This window comes from Anser anser (genome assembly GCF_964211835.1).
Source record: "Anser anser genome assembly, chromosome: 5".
NCBI lineage: Eukaryota > Metazoa > Chordata > Aves > Anseriformes > Anatidae > Anser > Anser anser.
This window is the reverse complement of record NC_139725.1, coordinates 17,009,258-17,020,545: the sequence shown is the minus strand read 5'-3', so window position 1 is coordinate 17,020,545 and position 11,288 is coordinate 17,009,258. Positions and strand designations below refer to the sequence as shown.

At 37.4% G+C, this 11,288-nt stretch overlaps 1 protein-coding gene across 9 annotated transcripts in view; it reads left to right on the top strand.

The window, feature by feature from the left end:
* IFTAP (intraflagellar transport associated protein) overlaps positions 1–11,288 on the top strand; it is a 39,187-nt gene that overhangs the window by 7,555 nt on the left and 20,344 nt on the right. For 2 of the 9 annotated variants that reach the window (XM_083836624.1, XM_083836620.1), the window contains exons 2-4: positions 25–332; positions 762–816; positions 3,670–3,822. In XM_083836624.1, coding sequence (XP_083692750.1) covers positions 3,720–3,822 — 103 coding nt within the window. In that variant the 5' untranslated portion in view covers positions 25–332; positions 762–816; positions 3,670–3,719. The remainder of the gene's footprint in view (positions 1–24; positions 333–761; positions 817–3,669; positions 3,823–11,288) is intronic. The other 7 variants (XM_083836623.1, XM_083836618.1, XM_083836626.1 and 4 more) reach the window with 4 other exon arrangements.

Here is an 11,288-nt window from a genome sequence, read left to right as displayed (position 1 = left end):
ACCTTCCTTTGTGATTCAATGCAGAGATTTCTGATTTGGCTTAAACTGCTGGAAAGAAGACTGCATTTTGAGAAATAAAATTGATTTTACACAATCTGCTGACGATCAGCAAGACTGAATGAATGATTGCCTCAAGAAACCTCATTATAGTAATTTGGATGAGTGAACAGCAGTGAAATGCAAAAAGAAAAAAGGATAGCTGCTGCTTGAATACATCTCTTGCTGATATTTGACTCTAAATCTATCCAGAGCCAGCACAGGGAAAGGATCAGATATCTTTGCCTTACTTTCTTTGAAACCTTTGATGAAGGTTGATGCCCTTCGGGAGAAAGGTAAGTTTTTGGTTCCGGGGGTAGTTACTGTCTAGCAGAACAGCGCAGTCGTTTCATTCCTAGAGGTGTGATTGTATCCAGTTCATAAATTGCAGGTGATTCCAATCCATCATTATAAATTAAAATAACCTAGATTTATTATTTTATTTTTTTCTGGAGAGTCTTCTCGTCAGTTTGTTTGCAGTTCTTTACATCACAAAACTCTGCACCTCACACATTTTGGGGTTCATTTAAGAGAGACTTAGAAATAAAGGAGATGGGGAAACAGCAGAAAACCAAAGTGAAATGAAAATGAAAAATATAAAGACCATAACAGTTTGAGAGCTAAGTTTTTGAACACCTCATCATGGTATCATCCATCCTAACCATATGTTCAGTTTCAGGAATAGTACTCGTTCTCCAAATACTGACATCTGTGCTTTCATGTAGGGTGATGAAATAGCGCCCTGCCGTTCTTCAAAGTAATTGAAAATATGTTGGACAGGTAGGTCTAGCTGCCAGTCTTTCCTCTCTGTTGGTTGAGAGAAGGGATGTTCTTCTGATAGAACCTAAGCTTTTATTAGGACCTAGCTGGTTCTTCTGTCTGATATCCTGATTCTGTAGAATTAAATAACAGCTTTGTGGCTGTGCTAGGAAAGGTTAAGACTGTGTTGGACTGTTACTTCTGTATTCCATTTTGCATTTTATTTCTTGCTTTATATTTTTTAAACAAAACTGTGAATTTCTCATAAAAAGCAATGGAGATAAAATAAGCAGACGAATGCCAAAACTACAAATAGGGTTTTCTCCCCTCTTTTCCAATTTAGGATTTATTAAAATATGAATAATTCATTGCACTCATGTTGCAGAATATATTCTTTGTGTTTTTTAATAAGGAAAAAATAAAGAAATGCCACCTATGAGTTGTAAGTTATTTCCTTAACCATGATGAATGGCTTTGACACAGCTGGTAGCAAACCTCATATACTAGTGTCAGCCAGCAACAACTATATTGGCTGTACGAGAAATACTCTGGATTTACTGCTTTGCCTTGGGTAAAAAATTGGTCCATATTTTGGTAGAAAAACCCTGTCACTCTTGAGAAAGAAATCTTTTCCCATGCTTGGACTATCCAGGGAATTTTCTCTGCTTTTTATTTTTTTTTTTATTTTTTTAAAGTAATACTATTTTGGTGAAGCTTCTCCCGGTGCATGCATATTGAAGTACATGCCAGATGAAAATGCATAGGCTCAGTGAAATGTATGTTTAAAACCCTTAGGGATAACTTCCTTTATAGGGTATATCAGGAGATTTCAGGTATTGAATATTAGATTATATTCTAGCAGCATCCATTGCTGGCTTTTTCATGAGGCTGATATTCAGGTTTTTACAATTGTAATATGGCTAAAACTTTGTCAAGCTGAGTTCAGCACTGCGTTCCCTAGCTAACCATACGGAGTCAAAACCTGGTGTTTATCCAGGGTGTTGTTGTACTATTGCTCATCCACAGCTTGTCCAGTACAGGATGTTAAAACCTGAAGGAAGTGTCCCAAGTTGTGCAGAAAGTAAAGGCTGCACAGGAGGGTGAGAATTGAGCTAGAGCATTTTGCTAGCACCTGGTCTGGATGCTTAATTCTAAGCTGATGGCTGGGTGGCTGTAGCCACTGAGAAAGCAGCCATTCACTTTGGTTAATTATACAACTGTTTCCCCAAATTACCAACTTTCTATCTTATTAGAGCATTTTAGAGTAAAGGAATCTAATCTGTATTGCCAGACGTCCTCTGTTTTGTTAATAAGTCATTTAAACTCTCTGTGACTCAGTTTTTCTCATCTGTTATTGGGAATAATATTTTTTCTTCCTCATGGGACTATTGTGAAGTTTATTTCATTAGTGTTTATAAAGGACTTGGAGATCCTAGATGCCAGACGCCAAAGAAAAACTAAAAATTATTACCATTTTCTTGATTAAATATATGTATGTATATTTTTCCCTTTGACACTGGCCTTACAAATCACTGCAGTCCTTCACATAATGAAATTTACCTCAAATGATGACTCTAATAACTGAGCAGTAATGAGGAATAGAAAGGCATGCTTCCCTCTGAAACTACTCTAATTTGCATAAACCACTCTGGACTCTGGTAAATGATATTCTGCGTGGTCTGTCCACAGAGAGATTAATGCTTGTTTGTTTTTTGCAAAACATGAGAAGACTTAAACTTCAGGTTATGTGGTTGTGCAGGTGCTTTTACATCTTCAGAACATCAGCTGCGTTTACGCGCTGGCAGTCCAACAAAATTAGAGCTTGACATTAGAAATCATGCTTTATTTTCCTGCTGGGCTTGGAACAATTCTTGTTCAACCTTATTTAACTTTAAAATCAGGTTCTCAGCCCTTCCTTAGTGTAGTTGATTTGAGATTTTGCTGAAGAATTAAGGTTTCATTCCCCAGAGACACTTCCTAATGCTGTGGTATATCAGGGGAAGAAAAGTCGGAACATGTAAAAATCATGCCCTAGGTGAATATTGCATTCTTGTGTCTTTATCATATTAATGTATGCAAACTGGTCATTTAATTTTTTTAGTTAGGTTGCCATGTATGAGAGAGTTAGGTCTGCCCATGCCTTCACCTGTGTCTTTCTACTTCCAGTACTCTGGCTCCATATGCATAAAAAATTAGTAATATTAACTAACTAATATCACAGAGCTGTTAAAATGTGTTTATACAGGTTAAGAAAAGCATCCACAACGTTTCTTCAGCTCTCCGCGTTTGTTTCCTTCTCAGGATGGGGTTTTGGCCCTCCTGCGTGGCCCCGCTCCATCATGCTCTTCTCGGCCGGTGTGCAGCCTCAGCATGCACGCGCACATCACCATAATTTAACGTGCCCTACAACATCTGGGTTTAGTGGCTTTGATGGCACAGTGAATAGTGCACCTGCAAAATGATGGATTCAGTCCAAGTTTTGAATGTACAGGTGTCCTACTTGTAAAATCCAATGTGCTAGCGAGTGGTGTCACTATTTCTGCAAAGAAGACAGGGGTTTGGCAGTTTTAACACCAAGCAACTTGCAACGAGGGGAAGGAGCCCCACTGAGAGAGTCTGGCACTTCTGTGGCCCATGGTGCCCGAGGACTTAAATTTCAGGCATACATCTTCAGAGTCTTCCTTTGCACTTAAAATTACTGTGTCTCCTCGAGTTCTGGGAAAATGTGGTGTAAAGTCCCACTGCAGAGATCAGTATTTCACAAGGAGTGAAATAAAAATTGACATTCTGGTGCTTATAAATATGGGTTAGGGACTCATCAGTTAACGTATTTTCTGCCTACAGATACACATGGCTCTTTTCTTTTTGTTGCAGAAGAAGCCTACTAAAGCAGATATACCTGTCTGACTGTGAAGGTGTGGATCATGGAAGAACAATCGTTAAACAACGGCATCCTTGATCAATTTATTAATAGCCATGAGCAGTCGTATGACGAGTTTCTAAACTCATTCACTTATCTTTTGAAAGGTATGTACCACCCAAATTTCCCATTAGAAATTGCAGCCAGAAGGGAAGGTGAAAAGAGAAGGAGTAGTATTTAGTGTTGTTCTGTTACTCACTTGCTACATGACCTTAGGCAAATCCTTTTGATGCTTTTGTTTTTCCTATCAGCAGTGAAATCCCTCATGACAGTTTTCCTTAGCTTGGTTCACAGACTGCTAAGGTAGGGCCCTACAGATGGTTAACCATGTTTTGCTCAGTTTAGGGAGGTTGTGGGGGACAGTATGTGGAAGGATAGACTCTCCAAGTAAGTCCCATGTCATTTTGCTAGGGAAATACTGAGACAAGAAGAGCCTAAGGAAAGTACTTAATAGTACATGACCTAGGACCAGGGATGTGCAGTTTAACTCTGGCTTGCTGTGTAACGCTGTGGTATGCACCAAGCTGGCTGTACAAATAACGTGGATGAAGGGACATCCTATAGGGTAGTTAGGCTGAAAAGACCTTATGCTTTGCAGATAAAATAAAAGGTGGGGCTTAACTTTGATCTGAGCACTTCTGATTACAGGAAGTTTCGATCTGTACCCAAATTATGTAGCTGAGGTTCATTTATTCTGTCTGTTTTAAGTCAGGTGCAATAAAGATAAAGGGGAGTTACATATTACTCAGTTATAATTGTCTTTACCACAGCTTTGCACTTGGAATGATATCCTCATCTTATTGCAGAAGCACTGTATTTTCCAATTACACTATGCAGCATGCTCCATTGATTGGCACTCAGAAGTCTGTCCTGTCCTTGTCCTTCAGGCAGAACTAAGTGTCAGTCACAGGCACTGAGCAGAAAACCAGTGGGGGAGTTGAAGCTGCCGTAGAAATAATTTTGTGGCAGCCTTCTGTCTCTCCTCCCAGTAAAAAATAGAAGAGAAAGGAGGCGCTGGGAGATGAGATAAGAGGATTGAAAATTAGGTTCTGGTCTTTTTTATGATCTTTGTATCTTTGTATGATTGATACACTGGGGATAGGCCCTATCTTAGAAGCTTGCTGCATATCATGATATTACTTGCAAAAAGCCTCAGCATGTATTTCGGTTGCTCTCATTGTCACTACAGCATCTGCCACTAAAACTTTGTTTATCAAAGGTAGGGTTTTAACTGAATCAAATGCTTAGAAATGTAGTTTCCTATGTTTGTATAAGCAAAATAGCTCAGGTTGTTTTTCTCCTGTCTTCATTTTCCTCTAAATACCCAAAGGTGCTGGTTTGTATTATAAACTAATGACCTGCAAAAATTCCACTTAAGTAAGGCACAAGGCATTTCAGTATCAGAACAGTGCAAAATACTCTGCAAAATATCACATTCTTAGTTTCTTAATTTTGCACTTGAAAAATAAGTCATTTGGCTTCTAAAAATATAATTTTAAAAAGCAACTATGATAGCTTAGTAAGACTGTCTGTTAATAGGCTCCAGAAATGCTCTCTTTCGTGTCATGAGTTCTGATATTCACTGTGGACATACATTTGTGGTTAGTGTCAAGTAAAATCTGGCTGTTTACAGATTACCTTTCTGAATTTGGCCTGATAATAGTGTAGATCCATACTCTGCCTCTTAGTATAATTATCATTTGAATTAGAGTTTGCCATCCTGCATAATTAGGTATGGAGATACCTGTTTGTACACACAAATGACCCAGCCTATTCAATTGTGTATGTCAATATAGAGAAGGTCTTAAAAAAAAATTGAAAATCATCACCGTGTAATAGATTTTTGACTGTTGTACCGTTGAAAACAGAAGAAACATAGAGAAATAATTGGATTCCACTGATTTCACAGAGTACTGTATTTATATAAGATGATTTCCACTTGTACATGAATTTGTACTAGCTCCCAGATTGGATTGCAAGAATATTTTCACTAGGAGTTTCTTCATTATTCTTACAAGCATCTCATAAGAATCTGATTTGCTAACTAATATTTTATTTTTCTTGATCAATTAAATTTACACGCAAGTTGAAGTTGAAAAGAATATACCTTGAGTACAAAACCCAAGCACCATTGACTGTTCTGGGCTATCTATAATAATTTATTTTAAAGCATTAATTTGTGTTACTTTCAGAATCACTGAATATCCGTATGCTTTTGCCAAGTTAACGTATTCAGTTTTTGTTAGTTTGCTCTTTTAGCTTTGATTATAAAAAAGTCCAGTAATAGAACATCTAGCTGGCATTTGCTTTGAGGTTGTACAACTCTTCTGTGTTGTATAAGCCCAATGAAAAATTGTGAATGTCTTGACTATGCAGTTGAAGCCTCAAAAGAGTTGGATTTACAAAAGAATTCATGATACAGATTTCTGTAGATGTGGTCAATGAGTGAACTCTTCAAAACTAAACACTAGAACATATTTGGACAAAATCTCATTGAAATAGACCCAATCTCCTCTTTTTAAAAAAATGCTGCACAGGGCTCTTTCAGATCTTAGAAAGAATGCTTGAAATCTGGTGGAAAGAATTAGGTGTCCAAAATTAGAAAACAGCATCTGCTTCTAAACTCAGAGGAAGATTGGCAAATTCACTGGAGCATAAAATATTTCCTTTGACCTTCTATAAACAAAACAAAACAAATAAAAAAAGCACAGAAAAATGAAGTCCAAACTTTATGTTTTTCATCTAGATTTTAAATTACTCCTCTCACTTTTTTTATTTTTAAAAAAAAAAAAAAAAGAAAAGAAAAAATTCCAGGGTCCTGGATCAGTCAGCTGCTAGAATAAAAAAGTTGCTGCTAGAATAAAATTCTTATCTAAACCCAAGTTTTGACTCACAGTTTTTCCATGCTCCTGGCCATTTGGCCACTGGGATTAAATTCAGTCTCTTCCTGCTATTAAGTTTGCTCCATTTGATCTACTTTATCCTGCCTGGCGCTGAGTTGAGGTCTGAGGGCTTTGATCAGACCCATCTCTAAGCAAACTGAACCTTGGCTATGTGCTTTATAGCCTCAGTGCTGCTCTTTTGATGCTTCTGTGCCCAGCAGGCTGTCAGGCAAAGGAAGTTGGAAGTGGCTGACCATTCCTCCGCTTCCAGGTGCCATACAAGAGCCATATTTTGTGTTGTGATCAAATTAGTTTAATTCCCCAGTGAAAGCTTAGTGATGTTTAGTTCACAGTCCATTTAAAGGTAGCTGTCTCCTTCCCTTTTTTTGTTAACCATGTTTAGAAAAAACAACTTTAAACTTCCTACATAAGTGTCAGCAAAGGCACTTTACAAATCTGAGTCTAACCACAAAAAGCATACCAGAAAACTATATAAGAAATGACAGTAAATTTACTTTAATTTTAAAAAATGGACCAGTAGGACAATGCTAACCCCAAGAGAAATTTGCAGCCTTCTTTGTATGAGTGGATTTGCCAATAAAAACAACTAGGCAGTTCAATAAAACTAATTAAATTAATCTGTCATCCCCAGGGAACTTAAACAGGGCATGAAATAGGGAAACAGCATCAATTCAGAGCTTTTTATTGATGTGTTTTGCTGGATCATTGGAAAGATTTGGCTGGGAGAAAAAATCTGCAGTTTTCTATTGATCATAAATGTAGTAGCTATCTCTCTGTAACCTTCATTCAATGTGATATGAAGTCAAATATCGTACAGAGCCCCTAAAGGTAGAAGAAAAGACATAGGGGTGCAAGCATAATAGATGATTTTTGAAATAGCGGGGATCTGTTTTATGGTTGTTTGTTGTCCTTAGATCTCAGTGGTATTTGCTATGTAAAGAACTTCATTTCCCTTGTACAGACAGAAAAAAAAGTAAGGCATGAAGAGGGGGAATTGCTGAACACAGCAACTCACTGGCAGCCCCGGGTAAGGACAAAGGCACCCTGGCTCCCTGAAAGTTGGACAGCGTGTGAGCAGTGGTGCTTCCCTGATAGCATTTTTTTTTTCTGTGATGCCTATTTCACTTGAACAATTTCTAAAGTCTGTTTCAGATGGAAAAAAAAGGTATTTCTATTCTGTTGCATAACTTAGATTCTGCCTAGAATAAAGGGAAGGGAAATAGTAGCTTTGCTGTTGTTATTTTAGTACAGATTTCATCTGATAGTGGTATATTGACTATGGTTAAATTCTGTTATGCTATATAAAACAGTAACATGGAATGAACTCTTGCTCTACCTCATCACCTTGCCTTGAAAGGCATTGAACTGCTAAATGCATCTGTTGGCTAAGTTTCATGACACTCCAGTGAGGTGAGAAACTGTTAGCCCTCTTTTCTACGTGTGGAAATTACACAAAGCAAATAATGTCAGAGGTCAGAGCTTGGCAGCTCTGAGTGGCTCGGCAGGACAATCAGAAACAGAAATCAAGTGACCTCACTTTTGTTCTTCTCTGTGTCCAGTATAAAATCACATTGAAATGCCTGATTTCAAGAAAGTGAGTATTTGTCATTTTTTAAAATCAGGCCTTTCTGAAGATACCTTAATTTCTCAATTATGATGTCGAAAATCAAGCATTTTTTGAAATCTTGGGATGTCAGACGTTAGTTAATTAGTTCCCACCTGCTGTAATCTTTTTACTGGTACTATTTGTTAAGAAAGGAATACTTTGTGTTGAGTTGCTTTTAGTTATATATCATTCCCCTGTTTCTTACAGTGCTTATCTACGTATCAGCTAGTGTTGAATTCTTCTAGTATGCAATTACACAGAAGGATTTCAAAACCAGTTCTGTCCTGATTTGTTAGTAAGCCACCTGTTCTTTTAAAGTGTTCCCATGATGTGTATTTAAAGTAGTTTCGTTGTGCTGAGGATGAATTTAAGCACATTTGTGGTTGCTTTGACTGTAATAAATAAATAAATAAATAAATAAATAAATAAATAAAAATTGTTGGAACTAGAGATCTCATCTAGTGCACCGGTACTAGTTGGCTGTGGTAGATGCCACGTGATCCCTGGTAGATATTAAGAGGCGTAGCTCCCTTACTAGGATTGAACTGGTTAATGTCAGTTGAGAATCTACTTTAAGACTTCTGTTACGGTTTTCTGAACTTTTAAAAGATTATTTTTGGTCATCATCTGTTGGAAGAAGCAAGATTTTGCTCTTGAAAGCTGCTGAGATGGTCAAATGCACATTTGCTGCGTTACTTAACTGACTGCATTATAGTATTCAAATGGAGAAGGTATCTGGCGACAGCACTGTTGAACCGTGGCAGAATAATGTATGTTTTTAAATGATCAGCTGGGCTGAATGTGGCATAAACAGGAAATATTGCCACTTTTCTAACACTGACAATATTTAAAGCCCAACAGAGATACAGATATTGATACAGATAAAACAGTACGTAAAAACACACCATATAGATTCCATTAAGGAAAACGGGAGAGAAACTGATACAGTAAAAGAACAGTTCAGCTTTTGAAAATGAAGAGCTGAGTTAGTTATGAAGAAATATTGCTGTACATTAAGCTAAAGCAGGTGTATGAGTGGCTGAAATATACTTGATATAAGTCATTCTTCTTTCCTCTGAAGAAGCACATACAAAAAGTCCTTTCCTGTCTGTTTTTTAAAATATATTACAGTAAAATGTTAAAAAATGGCAGTTAAAAGTAATAATTAGGACTTAAGAGTTTACCCATTTAAGTCAGAAATAGTCTGACTGAAGTTGTTGGCCCAGTCCATGGATTATTTATTTATTCTAGCTGAGGACCTGACATAGTGAAATTTCATTAGTAAGTTGGTGTTAGTGAAAAAAGAATCAAGCCCTTATTAGTGAATATAGTAAAAGCTGACCTTTTAATTGAAAAAAAAAATTACAAGTAAACAATCCTTCTTGCTGATTACTTGTGATTTAGTCAGGGTAAGATCAAAGACATGAGGAGAAAGGCTATACCAAGTGAATCTCAGCGCTTGTATAAACTGCAGAGCATTCCATAGGCATCCATGAGTTACGCTGATGCAAAACTGCAGTGAAGGAAGGGGATCAAGCAGTGTAAATGCCCTTGTTAACTGAATAGGAGGTGAAGTGTAGAAATGGAAGACCATGATCTTTTACGTATTGCACTTGCAAGATGTGTTATGAATATTAATTTGTACACTGAGGCAAGTAAGTTTTTATTTTCTTGGCTTTATAGGTTGAGTTACTTTGACAGAGGAGTTCTGCTTCTCGTGCTGCAGTGAGATCAGTGTCTTTGAAATCAGCGAGGGTTTTGGTTGAGCAAGGCTTGAATAGGACTTTAGGAATTTGGATGTCTAGGGGATAGGTATTTCAGATGCTCAGGGTTGGCAGGTAAGATACAGTATCTATGGAAAATCCACTGCCTTTCTGAGTAGCAGCAGGAGGATAGGCAGGATACCATAATGCTCTTAAAAGAGCACTAGATTACTGTTCAAGTACTTGAGTTGTACTGGGACAGACATACAGGTGCCTAATTCCGAAATCCTCCTGCTGTGTACTGTGTGGGGTAATTGGGCTTTTTGTTTGTCATGAAAAGTTGGGCAAACTCTGCATTGATTTACAGCGATTTATGCCTTTAAATACATGGGAACAGGAAGATAGCTCAAGAATGTAAATCAGAGCAGATTTTCTTGGTTAAGTAACTGAAAACACCAAGTTCTGTTCTCAGTGTGCACTACATAAGCAGGGGGAGGCTGCAAATTTAGATTGAGGTACTGCAGAATTATATCTGGGGGCTGGTTTGGATGAATTATTAAAGAAAAAGAAAAGAAAGAAAATAGAAAGCTTTAAAACTTATCCTCCCAACAAATTGGATTTTCAGGTTTTAAATCTGTTTTTTTTTCTTATGGCTTGGCATTTAGGGTAAATTATCTCAGCAATATAACAGTGTACATAGCTGCAAATAGGTAAATCCAGGTTCTCCTACTCTGTCTCCATCTGTTGAACATCCCGAAGTGGTATTTTATGGAAGCATTTCAGTGACAGGGTTTGTTCATGCTTTTAAATGAAGCAGTTTGCTGATGTGTTTGAGATAATAAATGAAATTGAAACTCGTGCTCTTGACCTCTCTACCATGCCTCTGTACCTCTGTACCATGTACCTCTTGTACTCAGTTACCATGCTTCTGTGAGTAAAATTACTTTTTGTTCAGGAGCCCTGCACAAAGCCGCTGTGTTATTTGAATCCCAGGTGTTCCATCAAAGCATAATTTGGAAAGGCTTTAAGGGATTCACAGGCCTTTTGCTGGCCCTCTGTCCAGTGTTTTAAGGACAAGAAGTAAATTGGAACTTACAATAGTAGCTTTGTTGTATTCATTTTTTTTTTATAGTTAAAAAGGGCCTTATTCTCAGCCAATTTTTATAAACATTTTTGGAATTCATTCATTGAATTGAAGGAGGAGGGAAATACCTGGTAGCTGCTATTGTTTTGTCCATTATGTTATCCCAGGCCAGGTATTCTACAGCATATTATTGATTGCCATGTCTGGTCTTGCTATGAAATGTTTTAAACCATGGGGTTTCTGTCATTCTTCTGGGGCTCCTATTTCATCTAATAGA